The sequence below is a fragment of the Grampus griseus genome (assembly GCF_964374135.1).
Source record: "Grampus griseus genome assembly, chromosome: 18".
Taxonomy (NCBI): Eukaryota; Metazoa; Chordata; class Mammalia; order Artiodactyla; family Delphinidae; genus Grampus; species Grampus griseus.
This window is the reverse complement of record NC_139012.1, coordinates 30051023-30073585: the sequence shown is the minus strand read 5'-3', so window position 1 is coordinate 30073585 and position 22563 is coordinate 30051023. Positions and strand designations below refer to the sequence as shown.

The following is a 22563-nucleotide window of genomic DNA, read 5'->3' as shown; positions in this document are numbered from 1 at the left end:
ATAGAATTACCCTATGACCCAGCAATCCCACTACTGGGCCTATACCCGGAGAAAACCATAATTCAAAAAGGGTCATGTACCACAATGTTCATTGCAGCACTATTTACAGTAGCCAGGACATGGAAGCAACCTAAGTGTCTATCGACAGATGAATGGATAAAGAAGATGCAGCACATATATACAATGGAAGATGCAGCACATATATACAATGTTTCTAAAAGAAAACAAAACAAACCAGAAAACTGGTTCTGATGAACCGAGAGGCAGGACAGGAATAAAGACACAGATGTAGAGAATGGACTTGAGGTCATGGGGAGGGTGAAGGGTAAGCTGGGAAGAACTGAGAGAGTGGCACGGACATATATACACTACCAAATGTAAAATAGATAGCTAGTGGGAAGCAGCCGCAGAGCACAGGGAGATCGACTCCGTGCTTTGTGACCACCTGGAGGGGTGGGATAGGGAGGGTGGGAGGCAGATGCAAGAGGGAGAGGATATGTGGATATACGTATACGTATAGCTGATTCACTCTGTTATACAGCAGAACCTAACACACCATTGTAAAGCAATTATACTCCAATAAAGATGTTAAAAAAAACAAAAAAACCTATACAGGAAGGGGCCTTACATTCCTTAATGCAGTGGTTCCCCAAATCTAAACTGCATATAAGTGCCAAGCTGGCTGCATCCCAGCTCCCAGTTTTTAAATAGATTTCCAGGTCCTACCCTAGAGATTCTGACGCAAGGTATCTGGGGAGGGGCCCAAGGATCTAGTAGATTGTATACTTTCTGAAACTCCCCACAGGTTCTTATGTGCAACTGGGTTGAAAAACACCCTCAGATCACCCTCCCCACCCCCTGCTGAGACTGATTTCATTAGCCCCAGTGTTGGTGAAAATGGTTGCCAGGGGTCTAAAAATCATAATTTCTGATGGAAGGATGTAATCTCTCTTAGGAATATTCGGTCAGAAAAAGAAATCACTGCTAACATCCAGCCTTCTCATTTTACAAATGAGATTTTTGCCCTAAAACCTATTTCTCCCCCACTCCTCCAACTTGCCTTCCTCTTATCTGTAAATGGTAACAAACCCACCCATTATTAAAAAAAAAAAGAAAAAGTCAGCAAACGGGCATCATCCTTAATTGTCATCTCCACAGTAAGCCTCCCTTGACTCATCTCTTACTCTTCACTATGAGTAGCAGAAAACACAACTCAACTCACGTAAACTGAAAACGTCTGCATGTAGGTGGTAATCTGGACTGTTCCTATCAGAGTTTAGTTTTTCTCCAGAGTGCCCTCCTCTGTTTCATCATCACTCTGGCAGTGAAATAACAATAACAGTTCCAGGCTTTAAATCTACACACAACAACCAAGGAGGAAACAACAACCAAGGCTCCTTTCTCAGGAGCCCCAAGAAAATTTCTCTCATCTTGCACTGGCACAAACGGATACATTCCCTGGGACTACTGGGTCTCCAGGTACAAACTTATAAAACTGGCTTGCTGCAGGAATCCTGGATAAATCAATGGCATTTCCCACTTTCAAGCTGGGGATGGGGCCAGCCTTTTGTAGCATATGGGCTGAGTGGCAGAGGGAGAGATAAATGAAGAAAATTTTAAGGTTTTATTAGTAAAAGAGAGCTGGAGAATCTACTACACAGCCCAATCAAAAGTTTCCTGCTTTTATTCTCTCATAGCACCACGTTCTTTTCCCTCACAGCCCCTATCATCTTTGAAATTGGACACTTGTGGACATGTAGCTAACATTTCCCTAATACTTTGAGATGGCAGCGTTCTAAATGCCTTATATAAATGGACTCACTTAACCTTCATAACAATGCTACCATCTCCATATTACAGATGAGGAGACCAAGGTACAAAGAGATGCAGGAACTTCCCCAGGGCATGGAGCCCACAGCGGTAGAGCTTTGAGTCACAGTGATTACACTTCAGAGCCCAGCCCAGGCACTCAACTACTACAATATGCTATTCTTTTTACTCACTTTTGTCTCACTCCTCCACAAAACTCTAAGATACATGAAGCAGGGAATGTTTTTGTTTTATACATATCAGTCTCCAATGGAGCGCCAGGCACACAGGAAGCATTCAGTTCCCCTGATAAGTGAACAAATGAATAGATGGTTGAAAGAATGAGTGAATGAACAAATGAGGTAATGAACAAAGGAACAAATTGTAAAACCGTGACCCAGATTAACAGAGCATTTGTGTCACATGTTTAATTATGGAAGAGTGTGGTCCAGAGCTTCAATTTCCTGTGTCCAGTCTGACTTCTCTAGTTGAAGGTCTGTTATCTCTGTTCCACATGGTCACACCCGCAGAGTCAATAGTCTTTTCTTCTTTGCAAAGCTACCAACCAGCAAATGAAAACTCCAGCAGGAGACAGTCACTTCTTTTGAGATAGATTAATATGTGAACATGTCCAAAATAGAGAATGATTTGAGTAAAGGATGGGATTTTCATCCTCATTTAGCCTATCTGCATTAGACAAACACTTTGTTCATTAAGAGTAAGAACCAAAAACTGAAAACATATACAAAGCCCTTTGTAGTATCAGGTACTGAGGCAATTGAAACATTTTTTTAAATCAACAATTTTAATAAACCAATCAAAGTCTCCACTTGATTTATAGAGATCTGAGTATCCGCAGACCATTTGTTGTAATTTTCTTTCATGGTGACAGCATGACTTTTAAAAATAAATCATCTGGAAAATGTAAACAGCTAAGAAAAAATTACAGGACATACATGCCGGCTCCCACTGTCAATGTCCAGAATTAACTCCACTCTCAGCAGAAACATCATAGCCTAATCACAGCAAACAACATCTCCAGAGAAACTACTAATTGGTACAATCACGTTCACACAAAAGCTATTAACCTGCCTGGTTCCTAAGTAAACAAGGGTAATGTGAACGGGGTAAAGTAAATCCACTGCTGACAGACATCAACTTTCACGCTCAGTATGTATATTATAGCCTGTCCTTCTACAGAGTGACTTGCGAGTTTATCTTCCACTCCGGGAATAAAAGAAAACAATCTGCTAAATAGGCAAACCTGCTATTAAACTATTTCTATGTTTGCCTTTTGCCTTAATAAGCAGCTATATGTTTGGTCTTGAAAAATGCACCATCAGCAATATTTATGTCTTCAAGCCGAGCTTACTAATGGAAAGCTGGTTTTCAAAGATCATTTCCATCATTAAAAAAAGGGAGATGACGAACCAGAGATGCTCATTTAGTAAACACGCTGCTCTATCAACGGAGCAAAAGGGTCTCCTACACCATGAAAGGGACCACACGTTGAAGAAAATGTGGAGATGCTCATGGATGGACAAATTATGCCTGAAGGCAATGAGGGAATGGGGAGGAAATGCCCTTTTTGAGGACGAGAAGAGACAGAGGGCCTGTATTTATAAATGTAAATGACTGTGGCACTTTTTACTTTTTCCTGGAAAAATAAGGTTATCTTTCCTTGTGTTGTTTATTCTTTAAAGTCAAACCCCAACCCATGGGGTTACTGCCGAGCATGAATATTACCCTCATGTGTATCTTGGTACACATCCCACTGGCCACTGAAAACTATAATCCAACCTATCAACTGCTCTAATTATAAACATTAGATAAAAAGAACACAAGGGAAGTAAAAAAATATATACTCTGTCACAAGGGCATGCTGTTTAAGCAAACAAAAAAATCCAGAATACGAACCGTACATCTTAATATTGGTCAACAGTTCACTGTAGACACTGGCCATAGTTTTTTTTCTTTCCCATCCCTGGTCTCACCCTGGTGGATCTCTTCTCCATTTATTCATTTCCCTTTTTGATTTTAAAAAAAATTTTGAGACACCTCTTAGGCACTTCCAATAAGGTTTAAAAATCAGTGCCTAAGAAAATGGTCCATTGTAGATTTGGGAGTAAAAACTTACAGAAGCCATTCGAAGTATTTTGAAACTAAACAGCCTTCCAAATCAGATTGTATCTCCACAGAGAAGCCTAAATAACAACTGAACTGAAACTAAAAAATATCCAATTCTTGCAAGGATGTATTTACAACGCCACTCTTGCTGATCATCTTCCAGATGCGTGAATGCTTGATTCACATTATTCAAAGAAAAGGCCGTGGAAACGCCTATTCTCACATTGGCAGCTTCACTAAACTTCCTGTATTTTGATAGGGGAGGGAAAAGTCCAACTCAAATTAGTCTACAAAATTTTTTTCATAAACTACACAATTTACTTATTAAAGAAAAGTCTGTCTTATAATCCCATTTAATATTGTAAGCACTATGATGTCTCTACAATTATAAACATTCATAACAAAAAATACTGTGCAACCAATACAATAAACACATTAAAATTAATGAAAGGCAACAAACAAGTATGAGAGCATATGCATATCGTTGCCAATAGACTTTAAGTTCTCACCAGTGGATTTAAATTCCCTGAGGGCAGGGACCAATTCCTACTTACTCAATTTGTTGGAATGGACCTTTACTATAGAACTAGGTCTGGGGCATACAACCGTGAACAGACAAGATTGCTCTCCCTTTAGAACTTACATTCTAGAGGTGGTGACAGTACCCACAAAACGCGCTTTAAAAATTAATTTTAAGGGCTTCCCTGGTGGTGCAGTGGTTGAGAGTCCACCTGCTGATGCAGGGGACGCGGGTTCATGCCCCGGTCCGGGAAGATCCCACATGCCGCGGAGCGGCTGGGCCCGTGAGCCATGGCCGTTGAGCCTGCGCGTCCGGAGCCTGTGCTCCGCAATGGGAGAGGCCACGACCGTGAGAGGCCGCAAAAAAAAAAAAAGTACCGCAAAAAAAAAAAAAAAAAAAAAATTAGTTTTAAATGTGTAGGTGCCAAAAGGAAAATAAATAAAAGGCTGAAATAGAAGTGAAAAATTGGGATACTTACCGACTTTATTAGATAGAGGATCACTGGAGGCCAATCTAAGGAAGTGACATTTGTGAGTTAAGCAAAGAACTGAAACCTGAGGAAAAAAACTAATCTAGAAAGTAATGGGAACCACACACACAAACACTTTGAAGTGATCTGAGTTGGGCTTGGTTAAGGATGGCTGAAACATAGGGAGCGTGCTGGAGAGGGGCAGTCTAAAAGAAGACTGGAGAGACAAAGGGAGCAGAGTCGAGCAGAGTCACGTGAGAAGGAATCTGCGCTATTACTCGGAGAGCAAAGGGAACCTGCTCTGGTTTGTGCTTTATAAGCACGACTCCTACTGCTCCACTGAAGAAGGGGTTGATAGGAGAGCAAGAGTAGAGCAGGGAGAATAGCTGAGAGGAGTCTAATAGTCCCAAAAAGACATGATGGGAGTTAGACCCAGGTGGTGGCAGTGGTCATGGAAAGACATGGACATATTAAAAACTAAGTTTTGGAGGCAGAATCAACATGATGACTTCCTTCAAGGACTGTAACTGGGAAGTGAAAAGTAGGACTCAAATATAATTCCTAGGTTATAAGCATCAACAGCTACATATTCCAGTGCAGATGTCAAGTAAGCATTTAGATGCTGAAAGAAGCTGGTGCTCAGAGGAGAGGGCTGAGCTACAGAGATAAGTTTGGGAGCCATTAGCAAAAATTTACAAAGTAGCTTTTACAAAGTGCATGAGGTTTGGAAATCCAGATCTGCTGTTACTTGCTGGCTTGTGTCTTTGTAGGAAAATTACTGACTTAGTTTTCTCACCTATAAAATGGGGATAAGAAACACCTGTTTTTAACAGGATTGTCTAGAGCAGGGGTCAGCAATCATTTTCTATAAAAGACCAGATAATAAAGACTTGGGGCTTGGGGACCATAGGGTCTCTGTCAAAAATACTCAGTACTGTCATTGCAGCATGAAAGCAGCCATAGATAATAAGTAAACAGACGAGTGGGGTTGTGTTCAAATAAAACTGTATTTACAAAATTAAGGGGCATAGTTTGCCAGCCCCTGGTCTAAAGCAGTGGTTATCAAAGTGTGGTCTTGGACCAGCAGCATCAGTATCACCTGGGAATTGTTAGAAATGCAAATTCTGGACCTCACCCCAGACTAAGTGAATCAGAAACTCTGGGGTGGGGATCCAGCAATCAGTAGTAAAACAAACCCTACAGGTGATGCATGTTAAAGTCTGAGACCCTCTGGTCAAGAACATTAATAAATATATACTGCTTAGAGGTATTATTAATACATATCTATTATTTTTTTAACCTGGTTCGTAGAAGTTTCGAGTATAATTTCTAAAGGTAGAATCAAATGCTAGATAATTGTGGTGGAAGCAAAAGAGAGATAACAAACTCTCTTAAACTACAAGGTGGACTTAGGTAAGAATAGTTGAGAAATTAAAGACTGTTTTTATATACTCTTTATTTCAGAGAACTCCTATACTTTCTCATATATTAAGATAGATTTAATTTAGTCATGTTCACACTTCACTTATTAAAATGAACAATATAATTTCAAATATATATCTTCAACCTCACTTCCAATAGAAGGGTTAACACCAATTAACTTCCAGACCCCAAATGGCATTTTAGCTATGGGTTAGTAGTCAACTGCTATAGCTAACACACTTAGAATATAGAACAAGCAAATTTATCAAATGCCAGTTAATATTTTAACAGAAAAATTTGACCATTTGAATTTAGGATCAATAGGGGAAGTTAAAACATAAAGGGCTGTCAAGAAACTAAATATAATACCACCCACTGTCATATTGCTTTACTAGTACTATCAGAAACTAGGCAGAAATCTGGTGTCCTAGATCCAGCCTATGGAACCCTCCTCGAATTAGATAAAAGAATTATGGATGAATATAGAGGGGTCATGCCTACTACCTACTACCACTAGGCCATATTCATGACAACTGGCCTTAGCCAAGTTCCATATGAAAACTGAAATAAAATCAGTAAACAATGGTTAACAGCTTTGGAGGGCACCAACAGGAAGGGTTAAGGACCGGACAACAGATCGTTCCTCAGAAGAGGGAAGGCCAGCTTCCAAAACTGAAAAGAAATTCAATCAAGCAGGCAGTGCACAATATTCAAAGAGTCAGAGAGTAGGGCTTCCCTGGTGGCGCAGTGGTTGAGAGTCTGCCTGCCGATGCAGGGGACACGGGTTCGTGCCCTGGTCCGGGAAGATCCCACATGCCGCGGAGCGGCTGGTCCCGTGAGCCATGGCCGGTCTTCAAAGTGAGCAACAGGATCAGACAGATACAACACAGAGTAATCGGGTATCCCACCAGGTATAAAGTACATGTCACTGGAAATCTAAGGAGAGGAAATATTTGTAGAACCAAGCGAGAAGGCCATCAGTTTAACTTCAGGTAAACTCAGAAGAATCTCAAGCTGCCTAGCTAATGAGAATTAAATGGCTGAAACCAGAGCAAGAGGTGAACTGAAAAAGCTGGGAGCTGTCTGGGGCCAGAAAACAGACTTGCTTATTTGTTTGTAAAAGCTTAAGCCATAAGGTATTTGTCCACATTGTATAATGAATTACTGAAAATGTGTATGAAGATACAATTGTGAGATACAAAATACTACTTGATTTGCTCAACCAGAAGCACTGACTTGCAATCTGAAACTGATCATAAACTACTCACAAGTTATATAATACTGGTAGTACAAAGTTCCACAGTTCTAAATTTGAGAATTTTAGAAATTCCTGTAAAAATTCACAACAGTGCCAAAGTGAAGACTGTCCAACTAGTTAAGGGCATCCACAAAATAAAAGAACTGAAGCAGCAAATTTAGGCTTCTATATTTAACCAGGAAGATCCCATTACTTGGAGATCCTCTTTCGAACCCAACCTCTTACAAGAAATGAAACTTGAAAGGGATCGGTAACTTGAAAAAGAATAACTCCGTATCTTTTTCATAGGGCTGCAAAAACCTGCGTTAAGATTATCTGAAATTAAACCAACCAAAATTTTAATCTCATATTTTTTCCCTTTCTGTCATAGGATCATAGATGACTGGAATCATATTAAATAACACCTGAAAGTTTAAGCCAGGAGTTTTCCAAACTTATAGTTGTTCAGAATCCTTTTAAAGGTAAATTAAGGTGTTAACATAATTATTTTACTGTTACTTTATTTAAATATGTTCACAAAAATCTAGATATAAACTTTAGATGCTTACAGCTCTAGCTTTTAAAAAGCTTTTTTTTTTTCCTTTTTGGAGCAAATTATAGCTACTTTATTCAGAAAGTCAAGAGTCTGAGAAGATGATGGACTAGTGTCCTTGAGACCCATCTTACCGGGGTCTGGGTGCTATAGTTCATTTTACAGAACAAAGAAAGGGGGAGGTGAGGAGGTAAAATCTAAAAAGCTTTAAAACCAAAACCAATTTACAAAATACCCACAAACGCAAGCATAAAACTAGGAATAATTATACTAACAAGCTAAATTCAATGGGATGAAAGATGTTATTTTTCAAAGCACATGCCTACAGCACTGAATGCTACAGCACAAGTTCAGCATGCTAATGTTACTGTGGACTCCAAGATTGCTTTTTTATGAACCATTTTTCTCTACTTGAACTCTTACAAAACCATACATCAGCCCATTAGGTCAATGGGCTTTATCTAACCTTAAAAATTTACATATTCTTTTCCCTTTAACCCAAGGTAATTAAAATAGCACAACTTGGTGCCAATATTTCTTGCTTTATTGTATGTTTTATAATGATGGTAAGATGCATTATTTTTATAGTATAATTTTACACTTTATACTATATAATTATATACTTTTATATTATAATACAGTTTATAATTTATACTTCGTACTTTGTTATACTTCACAATATTTGTATCCTTTATGAGTCACTAAAATATATTCAAATGCATGGTTGTACCTGTTCTTAAATATATACCCTAAAGATTTTTTATTCTAAAGTAGTTAAAAAGGTTGCAAACAGACTCTCATAATTTACTTCCCTGCCACTCCTAAGGACACTACGTAAAAGATACACCGGAGTTCAGTTACACCAGCCTAACAAATCATACAGACTTTTTTTACTTTCCATTAAAACAAAAATACACACTGGCAAAACTATATCCAAGCATGCATTCAGCATTTCATTATTATTTTACAAATTTAATGAGCATATTTAACTGTGGAGATTTTTAATATAAAAGTGGGGGGAAGTGGACAAATACTGCATGATCTCACTTATATACAGAATCTAAAAAGTCAAACTCAGAAATGCAGAGAGTAGAATAGTGGTTGCCAGGGGATGGGGGATGGGAGACATGGGGAGATGTTGGTCAAAGGGTACCAACTTTCAGTTATGCAGGATGAGAAAGTTTTGAAGATCTAATGTACAGAAAGCATGGTGGCTATAGTTAATAATACTATATTGTATACCTGAAATTTGCTAAAAGAGTAGATCTTAAGTTTTCTCAGCATACACAGACAAAACGATAACCATGTGAGTTGATGGATATGTTAATTAGCTTGATTGTGGTAACCCTTTCATTTGATACGTATATCAAAACACCACACTGTAGCTTTAAATATATACAATTTTTTTTTTATAAATTTATTTATTTATTTTATTTTTGGCTGCATTGGGTCTTCGTTGCTGCGTGCGGGCTTTCTCTAGTTGCGGCAAGCGGGGGCTACTCTTCATTGCGGTGAGTGGGCTTCTCATTGCTGTGGCTTCTCTTGTTGCGGAGCAGGGGCTCTAGGCACACGGGCTTCAGTAGCTGTGGCAAGTGGGTTCAGCAGTTGTGGCTTGCGGGCTCTAGAGCGCAGGCTCAGTAGTTGTGGCACACGGGCTTAGTTGCTCTGCGGCATGTGGGATCTTCTCGGACCAGGGCTTGAACCCGTGTCCCCTGCATTAGCAGGCGGATTCTTAACCACTGCACCACCAGGGAAGTCCCTACAATTCTTGCTCATTAATTATACCTCAATAAAACTGGAAAACAGCTATCTTAAAAAAGAATGGGAAAAAGCGATAGAATAAAACTTCATATTACTAATGACTAAAAGCTAATTTTTCAACAATTGCATTCCAGAGCAGCAGATAAGAGAACTATCTACCCAGACTGGAATCAGCTTCTATCATTACAAGGCTTGTATCCTCGGGGAAATATTTAACCTTTCTTTACCTCCGTGTTCTCATCTGTAAATGTGTCAGAATCACCTGGTCGGCTTGTTAGAACAGACTGGTGGACCCCACCCTCAGTTTTTGGTGATGTCAAGTTCCCTGATGATGTTCAGTAGTTGTGGCACAGGGGCTTAGTTGCTCCGCGGCATGTGGGATCTTCCTAGACCGGGGCTCGAACCCATGTCCCCTGCACCGGCAGGCAGATTCTTAACCACTGTGCCACCAGGGAAGCCCAACATTAGAATATAGTCCCTAAAAATTGTTTATTCCATCTGCAGAACTTAAAACTTTGGCTTGAAAGGTAAAGTTTTCATTCAACATATGGCTAGTCTTATCACGCCTGGCAGAATAATGTCTGTCTGGAGAAGAAGATATGCAAAGCTATTAAGCTAGAAAATGACGAGTTTCTTAAAAATCTTCTGTAGTCCCGTATTCCTCCTCCTCACACTCAGCCTGAACTTTCAAGTCTGAAAACAACTACAAAAATAACCAGGGGAACAGAAGTGGTCATATTCCCAACCAGATGAACAAAATCACTGAGGGCAGTTCTCAAACTGTGGTCCCCAGGCCAGTAGTCTGAACATCATCAGGGAACTTGACATTTTTACCTTTCCTCTAAATATTGTAGTCAAGATTCTACCACAGAGCCAGGGCAAATTAATCCACCTCAAATCAGAAGGGGAGAGAGAGGTTTCCCTGGTGGCGCAGTGGTTAAGAACCCACTTGCCAATGCAGGGGACACAGGTTCGAGCCCTGGTCTGGGAAGATCCCACAAGCCACAGAGCAACTAAGCCTGTGCACCACAACCACTGAGCCTGCACTCTAGAGCCCGCGGGCCACAACAAGAGAAGCCACCACAATGAGAAGCCTGCGCACCTCAACGAAGAGTAGCCCCTGCTTGCCACAACTTGAGAAAGCCCGCGTGCAGCAACAAAGACCCAGTGCAACCAAATATTAAAAAAAAAAAAAAAATGACTACAGCAAACATGAGGAGAGATCTACCCAGAATAGCACAAAGTACTCAGAAAGCAAACAGAGAAGTGTGAACATTTCCAGATTTCTATTTCTCTGGTTTCCTTGCTAGCATACTCCCAGAGCCACTGACCCTTAACTCTGAGGAAGAACTGAAAATGACCTTTTTGAAGTATATCACTGAAAATTAAGTTGAAAATTGGTTACCTGAGTAAAGCTCAGAAAATACTAAATATTTTAAGAGAAACAAACAAAAAACCCACAGACTTAGAGAATTTAGTGCTAAAAGAACTGGTGTCAAGTTCATTTTTTAATTTTAAGAACACAGTTTGTAAAAGCTCTTTGAAAGTACGTTCTTTCGAGCTTCAAGAAATATATACATAAACAAAATCAATGAAAATTATAGCAATCATGTTTTTGTCTTTTTAGGACTAGTCATTCTATAATTATGAAGTATATGCTGTTGTCTAATGGAAATGATAAATAACACCTTTATTCTCTAACAATAGTTATAAACACTAACAATTCTTATTTTTTAATATGATAAAAATATATATAACATAAAACAAATTCTACTTTTTAATAGGGAAATGGAGATAATGCTATATATATATATATACATAGCCTCTTTCTGAACGTAGTTTAAAGGTAAGTATTTGAGGAATATTAGTGACCTTCCCAAGATGTAAGGTAGAGAATCAGATATTCTTGGTTCTCCAACCAGTTTTAAGTCTACAACTCCATTTATGCCAGTGTGATTTGTTTATTAAGTTATGTACAGTTAAGCACTTTTACTAGTTCAAATATCCAACTTTGGCTGAAATGTGCTAAGTCTGACATTCCTCCTATGCAAGACTACACATCTTGAATAAATGGGATCCAATCTGTATTGGCATATATTTGATCTGAAACTGGTTCATTTGCTCCCAACCCATACCCCTCTTGCACCTGGCAGAAATAGCTATGTATGTATCAGACCATTCTGGCTGAGCACTGCTTCAGGCTGACCCAGGTTGAGCATCCTTAGGTTGACTCTGACCCGGAAGGTGTGGAGCCACAGGGCACATCACTATGGCAACTCCCCACAACAGACCCAAGCTACTTGCGCAGTGTTCCCATCTCTGAGGTCACATGTAGATCCACACCCCCGCCCCCAAAAAGAAGATGTGTGAGTAGATATGTTGCAAGGCATTATCGTTTTATATATAGAAACCACAATCCTCCATCTCAGTGGCTTGGCAGAAACACGAACTTTGCCAATTATCTATGGTCACCCATGTCCCTGTTTGCCCTAAACGGTCCAGTTTTATACCTGTTATGCTTGTGTCATTTTAATGATGCCCCCTTTCTTAATAAAAATTGTCCTGGATTAGACAATAAATTATATGGTCATCCTACAGACAGGCCCATTTCAGAAAAGAGACAGGCATGACAGACAAAGCAGAGGCAAGTTTACTTGGGGATGTTTTCAGGCCTTTCTGCTCCAGGCCACCTTCCAATATTTTGTTCAGTGACTGTAGAAAATACTTAGGAGACTTAACAATAATCTTAAAGTCCAACTAAAAAATTCTCTACTTCAAATGTAGAACTCAGCAGCAAAGCAAACAGCAGGTCCTCTTCCTTCTCATCTCAAACGTGCTCAGAATGATCCAGAGGTTCTACTCTATACTAGGCATACTACTAGATGGTAATACTGTTCTACTCTATACGAGGCATACTACTAGACGGTAATACTGTGATGAATCCATCCCTCTCACAAGTTCAATTGCAGAATCATCACTTCTGGGAGTTTGACTCATAAATTTTCCCCCCCAAATTATCCTAACTCTCCCCACTATTTCAATAGGAAATGTGACAAACAGTACTCAGTATCTAATGACTGCACTTGTCCACTCAACAAATATTTACGCCCAAGATCAAACGTGGCAGCCCTTAGATCTCTGAAGCCAACCTTCAGATGTGTTTTGTTTAGCCCAGATAGGATTCTTGTATGTTTAAAATATTTGCTGATACTTTAAAATGTGGACTCATACATAAAACTCCAGATTTCCATCTTCTCTTGAGAAATCCGGAGCTCCGGCAACGCTGGGCTTATATTCTGATCATGTAATTTCCAGTTGGAGCTAACAGCAGCTTGAGAAAGGACCTCTCTATCTAGTCCTCTATGGCCCTCATTCAACCTTCTTCCCCTCAGTTTGAGTTTGTAACCCCTGATCTACAGCTGGAGATAATCCTTAGGTAGACAACAACTGGCATTTCAAATTAATGATCCTCTGCCAGGGGCTCTCTAGGCTTGGAGCAAATAGGAATCTATATCTTTAGATCAAAGACTCAACTGGGAAATGGCAATAAACAGGAAAAGTTTGTTTTTTCTTTTATCAAAAAGCCATATGGCTTCCACTCCTCCTACAGGACCAAAGGGGGGAAATAAGCCTAAGCATGTTATTATTTGTAAAGAGCGCATCCAACCTCTAATATCTAAATACAAAATGAAAGTAAATAAAATGAGATATTTTAATTGACCTTCCAATGAGGCCAGGGAAGACTCAACAGCCACTGTTGAGAATTTAAGGTGCCATAACCCATAAACAAACTTTGACCATCAATGAAATTAGCAATGATGTGTCATGCATCAGATCTGAAGAAAATAACCACCAAGAATCATAAAACATTCCTTAAAGTCCTGGAAAAATGCAACCACTTCCACCTTACTGACAGAACCCAAAAATCTTAATACAATAAAGATGGTGATAACGTTCAGAATAAAGAACATGCTGCACTCCAATTTCAACCTAGGTGAAAGCTAAAAATAAATTTTTAACAAATAAGCATAAAATGAAATTCATTTTAATCATGGTTAGAATCCTGAGATCATCTGTGATAAGGTATTTTACCATAACGTAACAGCGGTAACATTAACTAAAATATTGGGAGTTCTGAGCCCTTAGGATATATTAAACTAGTTTACAAAGTAACTGATGGAATCTAAAACAATGAGCTTTATTTTCTTCAGCTCAGCTACAGGCCTTTTTGTGAAAAACTATTGGACAGTCTTTCAATTACAGATACTAGAATACATGAATTTTCAAAAATTAAAGTCTTATTTATAGGAAGTTTTTCTCATCTGACTATTAATTTCCCAGCTGCTAAAGAAACCCGCCACATAGTACAACTGAGACTTTATTTATTTATATTTAGACAACACTATTTTCCCCAAGAATTTAAAGTACTTTGCCCAAACAGTCAGTAATTATTATAAATAACAGCATCTGGGGGGCTTTTGATATGGTAAACTCCTTACACATTTTTTAAAAAGGGGGAGGTGCTGTTTTTCAAGACACAATCACTGTAGTAAAGATTGTTTAGATAACTCTCCAGAGGAAAAAGGACTGTGTCCGTTTTTTTTAAGGAAGTAAAACGCAGTTTGGTAACAGGCACCTTGATTTAGTAAACTCTGGAGAAATATTAGAAAAGAGATGTTCACCTCTTCTACAACACTGATTTTTAAATCACCCAGGTAGGTACTGATTCTGTCTCCATTTAGTGTGGAAAAAACTGCAAAAAAAAAAAAAAAAAAAAAGTCTTTCCACTCAAAATCTAAAGGCAGATTCGTATTTTGCTGACAATCTGACAACGTCTAGTAACTTCTCTCTAAGCCGGGCTCCAAAACAGCTTCCCAGATCCAAGATCTGCAGGTGCTGCTGTGACTAGGATGCGACTGTCCTAAGGGGCCAAGGTGCCGGACTCGGCCAAGACCGAGAGTGTGTGCGGGGGCCTCTAGGAACCCAACCCTCTCCCGCTTTCCCTCTTAAACACACGCGTGCACGCACGCACACACTCGGCCAAGGCCGGGGATGCCATCTCCAGGCACACCCCAAGACATCGAGATCCTCCCGGCACGCGCGCTGCTCCCGCATTCTCCTAGGGCGCACCAGCTCCTCCACTGTCCCGAGACCACTCTCCGCCTCCCTCCCTCTTCCTCGGCCCTGCGGGGAAGGAACTGCCGGCAGAAGCAAGCTCCGGACTCGGGGTCCCAGGAGCGGGACCAGCCTGCGCTCAAGCGCGCCACGTGGAAGGCGCGCGCCAGGAGCTGGACCAGAGTCGGTCTTTAACGTGGGGTCCCAGCGCCTGCAGCCCTGCCACTTCTCCCGGGTGTGATGGACCCTCCCCCGTGCCTCCGAGCCGCGGTCTTGCCTGATTCGGGTCTGTGGCGCGGAAAACGTGGCAGGCCATCTGCGACTCCGGGTCGTCTGGCTGCGCCTTGATCAGGTAAGCAAAGTAGGTGAGGTCGTGGCTGTTGTGGATGAAGCGCGAGATGTGCTGCGCCTTGTGCTCGAAGATGAACACTGCCGGGTTGGGCTGCGCGGCCGTAGGGCCACAGCCCCCAGCGGCACCGGCGCCCGGCGCGGGCACGCAGCGCAGGAGGGGCGCGCTGAGCACCAGGAACACCTCGCGGGGCGCCGGCGCCCCGCAGCCGCCCGCCTCGGGCTTCTGGCTGCGCCGGCGGATCTCGGCCATGAGCCAGGGCAGCATGGGCAGCGTGGTCCTGCGGTCCAGGCACGACCCTCCCACGTACCACAGCCGGAACCTCTTGTCTCCCGGCTTCCCCTGGCCAGGCTGCGCAGTGGCGCCCGGCTCGGGCTCCAGAGGGTGCGGGAACGGCTCATCCTGAAGGCAGCTGGGGGGCTCCATAACTCGCGCCTCCCGAGGGCACGGAGGCGGCCGGATCGACGCGCCGCGCCCCCAGTTCTCGCGTTGAAGGCGCCGCCGAAACTGTGCCAACAGCTGCGCTGGGCCCCTGCGCCCGCCTCGGCGCGACCCCGAACTCCGCGCTTTAGTGGCCCTGCCCCATGCGGCACTTCGGGCGCGGCTCCCAGGCTCTGGCGGCGGGCACCCGGGGAGAGCCCGGCAGCAGGACTGGCAGGAGAGGGCGGGTTAAATCGCTATCCTCCTTTCTCCGGCTCGAGCCTGGGGCCGCACTTCCCCCTTCCTCGTCCGCGGCTCCGCTGGGTCAGAGGACAACGCCGAGGGCCCCGCGCCTCCGCCGGTCGCCGCCGGTTCCAGCGCTGCAGAGCCGTTGCGGCCGCCGCGCTCGCCCCGGGCGGGCACTGGGAGGCAGGGCGGGGAATGGGCTGTGCGCCGGAGGGGGTGACTTGGGGCGGAGCTGACTCCTACCAGGGTGACCAGCTGTCACCTGGAAGGTCGGGGCTCCCGGGCTTCGGCGCGATCGGTTCTCTGGGAGGGCCTGCGAGAACTATTTCGATGGAAAATAACAAAAACAAAACGTGGCCTCGCGGGGGCCGCTCCTCCTCCGGTCGCCGCAGCCCAGCTCGCTGCTCCTCCTCCAACTGTTCCCGTCCCTCCCTCGCTTCTTCCTTCCTTCCAGGCTGCTTCTTTAATCGGGCTGCCACCCCGCCTCCCGTCCGGCGGGCGGAGAGTGGTGCCTATAAAAGCTTATCTGTGAAGTCACCTCTTCGCCTCTTTCTCCGGCCGCGATCCCAGACCGCCCCTCCAACCCGCCCCTCAGGCAGCAATACTGCGCCCGGCGCCGGCACTGTCCGGACCAACTCATCTTCTCCCGGGTCACCGATATCTCCGTCTTCTTCTGGGCGTCTCTGCTGCCCCCTGGAGAGGGGACCACTCTCAACGGGGCGCTGGGATTTTTTTTTTTATTTAATTAATCATATTTGCTTGGTTTCAATTCCTTCTAAAGCCTGCATCATAATTTCTGAATATTATTTCCTAATAATCTCCAAAAAAATACTCGTGTTTTAAATCACGAAATTACGATGAAATTTCTTTTCCATTTCAAAAGAAATTTATTTATGATTTTTTTATTAACACACATAGGTGCTTTGGTCATCTGCACAAAAAGAAAAACAATTTTAAGGCTTTTTAGGTCTTTGTTTTTCTTTTTTTTTTTTTTTAAACAAAATTCACATTTTATTTAGGTTGAAATAAACTATACAAAATTGATTTTCTTCACCAAAAATAACAGCAATATTTTCTATATTATTCCTAGATAAACCACAAAACACTTATTTTTGTAGGTTTTCTAGGTTTTGTTTGTAAATCAAGATGAGGCAGTAGATATAGTCATGGAAAAAGACAGAAGAAAACAGACAAATCAGTTGTCAGTATCCATGGTCTCTGATCCTGTCTTGACCATGAAACAGAAGTGTTCAACGTATACCTGTCAAAAAGCTTATGAAGATGTAGGCTCAATAAAGGAATGTAAACAGCAACAATCAGATGTGGAACAACAATGGCAGGCTCTTCCATTCAAACTTTAACTATAACTTGTTCCTTCAACTTCATTTGATAAAGGCAAAATCTACACTGAAATCCCTGTTTGGTGAGCTCACACGTTTCTCTTACAGTCTGATCATTTTAACGGTCCCTTACAGATTTTTAACAGCATACTTAAAATTCCTACTATTCAAAGGTCAGTCATGAGCTTCACTGTAATGTTTTATAAAATGTATTCCTTCCTCCCATACCTCCTCAAAATTTATTTCTTCAAAGAAATGATAACTAAGTACCTGACAACTGGATCCACAGTGACAAATGTTATATCTAAAATGACTTAACTAATACAATTTCAAAGTGCCATTAGCAGAGATCACACAGAGTGTAACATGGTACTTTCAATGCTATCTTCTGGAAGAACAGTTAGGTCTCCAAAGCATGGGCCTTCAAACGGGCCATTTAAACAGGCAGATTATCAATGACTAATGTACTCAAAGGGAGGCCTACAGGTCAAGATATTCAGTGATTAAGTGGCCTACGTACACCTTACAACTTTTCTGTAAGATATTTTCAAATTTCTTACAGATTTTTTCAAATATCAAATATAAGAGAAAGCCTATGTTAAAAGTCTCTTAGGTATTTTCAATGGTTTCTGAATTATCTGTAGGAAGTTCTGACTTACTTGTATAGAGTTTGATATATGTATCCACCATTAAATCCAAATCGTGTTTTATATCAAAATTTATGTTAAGCAAAGCCAAGTTACTTGACCTTTGGTCTGTCAAAGTGTTCCTCAGGTATGCTTTGAGACGCTTTCGTCCATTTTCATAGCGTTCATTCTCAACCTTCATCACAGGAAGAATACACAGGACCTTCAGCAATGCATAAACATTAGGAAAAAACTTGATGTCTGGCAGATGAAGGGCTTCATAAATAGTGGATGGAAGTTCTATATCTTTCCCTCTGTGTTTCCACTTGATTCTCCAACAATGCAGCTCAGCAGACAGTGTGTCAGGATTAGGTAAATCACTTCTGTACATGTCAGCATGATGCTCCTCTGATGTATTGAATTTAAGCTGTCCCATGACTGAGGGTACGAGAGATAAGCATTTAAGAGCTTTGAGGTGTTGTTCTGAGAATATATCTTTCAGTTCCTGAATAATGTGTTCCACTGTTGGAACACTTAGAGTTTCTTTATAGTAACTCTCAGAGGTTAGCTGAGATTCCAGGTTACTGTGCTGAGCTCTGCGAAATTTCCCTGGGAGTTTCATCTGAATATCAAGTTTGGCTGCCAAATTTGTGGCTTCCTCAAACCAAAATTCATGATAAACTTCGATATTTTCCATCACTTCATTTAGTGAATGCAGCACTGCAGTCAAACTACTGGCTGCAAAGAAGACATCAGAAGTTTGCCCCTGAAGATTTTTCCCAAAGGCTCTTGTAAAAGATAGAACATTTTTAAGAACAACAATGGTAACGATGAAATCAAAATCTGTTACTGCACTGCAGAGTACAAATGCTCGGCCAGCTATACAGTTATTCCATCTAACATTTGTGTCACTATTTATACCATCTAAACATAAAACAAGTGCTTGTAGGAGGTCCACTAAGATTTCAAAAGCATCGTGCCTGCCTGTCCACTGAGAATGGCAAATTTCCTTCAGTTCTTTGCCCCTTTCTTCATTGTTCTGAAATAGGACAGAAATTACATTGTCAAGTTCTAAAAGCAGTTGTGGTGATCGATGGAAAAAAGAACAAACTTCCTCAATTGTTCCTAACGCGACAGATACTCCCATAACAGGCACTGATTTTGCCAACCACATATTTAAGGCACAGGAAGAGCAGAGTGTGTAGATAGCTTGGGGATATTTCTCTAAAAGTCTAGAAGCAACAACTTTCATTTTGGAAGAAAATCCACTGGACACAATGTAAGCCTGGCCACGACAGTACTCCATGTTTAATCCCCACTTCTCAGTTATCGTAGTGTGAAATTTCACAGCCAAAATTTCTGCATCAGCTTCATAAGGCAGGAAGCCCACAAATTCCTCTCTCAGGTTGTGAGCTTCGTCAACAAACCTCACCAACACAGGCAGGTGCTCTTCCCCTGCTATGTCCACCACGTCGTCAGTGACGATGGAAAAGAAGTGAGAGTCTCTCACTTCCCTGAGGGTTTCTTCCCGAATGCAGCTCTCACAGATCTCTAGCATCTGTTTCTGCTGTGTTTTTGAACAGAACAATGTGTTAACTGCTGTTGTCTCAAAGCGCTTTCTCAGAACCTCTTCACCAGAATTGATCCGGCACTCCAGCAGTGCTTGAAAGTTATCAGGAGTAAAGAGACCTTCTGGGATTTCATCAGCTTCATGTCCATCCAGAGGTATGTTCTGTTTTCCCATAAGAATCAAAATTTCAAATAAAGATTTTAAGTATTCTTTGTTTTCCTTCTCTTCAAGGGTTAAAGGTAAAATGTCTTCATCCTGCTCTTCACCCCCTTCTTCTGCACTGGGGTTCTGAGCATTGCTGTTGTTTATTTCCTTATGTTTTGGTTCCTGTTCAGAAGTTTCATCAATTTTTTTCTGTTTCAGTGTCCTGATTTCATCTTCACTCAATTCTTTTATTCGTTTTCTGTGTCTACTGTGTGGATTATTCAAATGGCTGGTAAGATCAAATATTGTTGGTATTGCATTATCTCGAAGAACTGTCCTATAAGGGCTCTCCCAATGACTTCACAAGTATCTGCTTCAATTAATTTTGAGAAATAAAATAACCCAATCATTCTTTAGTTTTCTGATGCCTCTGCAAAATGTATAGTTCTACAGATCATAGAAGTCTCAAAGTGTTTGGCACACAATCGATAATGTTTATTTAGTTGATCAGGTGTTTTATCTTCTAAGTCTGCTCTCCTACAGTTCTCCACCCACTTCTGGCATCTGGCTGGATCCCGCGGGAACCTGAAAAAGGCCAGGTCCGACTGCGTGCTCTTCCGCGTGCAGTTGGGGGCCGCGCAGAAGTTCGGCATCGTTGTCTGCCCGCCGGCCGGCCCAGCCCTCCCCTCCCCGCCTCCTCAGGGCAGCCCGCCCGCCCGTCGGGGCCGGGGAGGGGAGCCAGGCCGGCCGGCCGGCTCGTTAGGGCCGGCGCCAGGTCTTTGTTTTTCAAGGCAAATGAACACTTGTTACATGTTTGATTTTGACCTCAAATCCTAGTCAGATCTACTGCCCTGGTGACCTAGAAGGGACTTTATGGGCCCTGATATGACTTTTCCTTTCTCCAGGCTCTCAAGGCTCTTGGTAGATTGTCTCTTTGACGCCATACTCTTAAACCTCTGTAATGTGTGAGGATATTACAATAGTAAAGTGCGCTCCATCATTCCCTATTCAAACTTCTTTGTCGTTTAGGGTCAGATAGGTTGTCTAAATAAACGCACCTGACAGGTTATACAATAAACACGAGACAATATGCCACAAAACATAGCTCTCCTCCTTTGTCTCACAGAGGTATTCAAGTTCCATAACATGTGCCCACTGTCTTCCATCTCCAACTCTCTTTTGGTTTTTCCCAGTCTTATCCAAAGCAATCTCATTCCTACATTGCTTCACCAGCTACATCCAAGTAGTGCCTTCCACTGCACCTCTAAAGTTGGAAGATTCTGACCCCAAGTCTTCACACGGGTGTTCCAAAGTTCCAGAAAACAATCAGGTCACATGATAACACCAAAATACAAGGCCATGCCCAACATTTCCAAAACACTGCAAAGTAACAAAAATAAACTGAAACAAGTTTTGATTAAGCCCTGTTTCCCTTATGAGAGTATTTCTCAAAAGAAAGTTATTTTTAGGAATCAAATACATTTCACAATCTACACCCATATCAAGGTCACCAGCCACTGACCCTAAGGGACATTGTTACATGGGAGTAAAAAACATACAAAAACTGAATAGAGAAAATGAGCGGTTTCAGTTTCTTCCAGGTATCCGCCCATCCTTACCAGCGGACCAGAGTCCATCAGCTGTGAAAGCCAACCCTCCTTCAAGACGATTTGCTTTTCTCTATCTGCCAAACCAGCTCCACCATCAAATCTGCCATCTTCGCAATCTCCTTGGCTTTCTCCTCCACCTTCCGGCACAACTCTGGCACTCTCTCATCAGCTTCCCCACTGGGATGCTGAAGGTGATTCAAGGCTTTCTCCTCCGAGGTCTCCACCTGCATTTCTATCTGCATGAGCATATTATCCATCTTCCACAACTTACTCCTGGTCCTCAGGTACACTCTCGTGGGAGAGCCACCATATCCTCCCGCACCCCACGGATGACTGGAAGCAGGAACTGCTCCAAATCTTCCTAGGGCCCCAAAACTTCCACTTCCGCCGGTGCTTCTACCTTGTCCCGGTCCAAGGGGCGCATTTTTCCTGCCTCATCTTCAGAACCACACGACCCTCACGCCCTGCCCTGGGACAGCTGATCAGCAGTTACTGCTCGGGTCAAAAGCGACCCACGCTCCTTGTCAATAGTGTTCCTGAACTATCTTTTTAAAAGTATCTCTTTACGCCTTTTGCTTCACCACTGCTCAGGGAGAAAACAGCCTCACATGTAAACTGCAGAGCGGTGAACAGAATCACGATCAAGTATTTTTAACTCCAATTTCCCTTTAAAATATAACATGGTATGACAAACATGAATTGTCATAGCTTTTAGTGCAGCCAATACATTTTATTCATTGTATTTACCCAGTTCAGAGCTAGTGTAGAGATTTCGCACCCTTTTTTATGTAGTAATATATATTTCCAGGGAACTCAAAAAACATTCTAGGGATAATTTAATCATTCTAATTTTAAAGAAGAAAGAGAAGTATTCTTTTTTCTTTTTAGCAAATTGGACTTTCATTCTTTTTACTCTTACTAAATTATAATTAAGAGTTAGGTAACAGGTAAACAAAAATAAGTGGGAAAGACCCTTAAAGTTCCCAATTTTCGGGCTTCCCTGGTGGCGCAGTGGTTGAGAGTCCGCCTGCCAATGCAGGCGACACGGGTTCATGCCCCGGTCCGGGAGGATCCCACATGCTGCGGAGCGGCTGGGCCCGTGAGCCATGGCCGCTGAGCCTGCGCGTCCGGAGCCTATGCTCCGCAATGGGAGAGGCCACAGCGGTGAGAGGCCCGCGTACCGCAAAAAAAACAAAAACAAACAAACAAAAAAGTTCCCAATTTTCTCCAAAGGGCTCATAGGAA

At 42.2% G+C, this 22563-nt stretch overlaps 2 protein-coding genes and 1 pseudogene across 3 annotated transcripts in view; all 3 read right to left on the bottom strand.

Annotated features, from left to right (window-relative positions):
• TBC1D4 (TBC1 domain family member 4) overlaps positions 1 to 15788 on the bottom strand; it is a gene marked incomplete at its 5' end in the record, with an annotated part of 216670 nt that extends 200882 nt beyond the window's left edge. The window contains one exon of the mRNA XM_082675940.1: positions 15291 to 15788. Within this exon, the coding sequence (XP_082532066.1) occupies positions 15291 to 15788 (498 nt within the window). The remainder of the gene's footprint in view (positions 1 to 15290) is intronic.
• A 2189-nt stretch (positions 15789 to 17977) lies between these two features.
• Positions 17978 to 19738, bottom strand: LOC309835891 (52 kDa repressor of the inhibitor of the protein kinase; the record flags this gene model as incomplete). The annotated part of the gene is made up of 1 exon (XM_082675622.1): positions 17978 to 19738. One exon carries the CDS (start codon positions 19736 to 19738, stop codon positions 17978 to 17980), a length of 1761 nt encoding a protein of 586 aa, XP_082531748.1.
• A 1630-nt stretch (positions 19739 to 21368) lies between these two features.
• Positions 21369 to 21742, bottom strand: LOC309836082 (MORF4 family-associated protein 1-like 1; annotated as a pseudogene). The gene has a single exon. The product of its transcript is annotated as an MORF4 family-associated protein 1-like 1 (transcript).
• Positions 21743 to 22563: the final 821 nt, after the last annotated feature.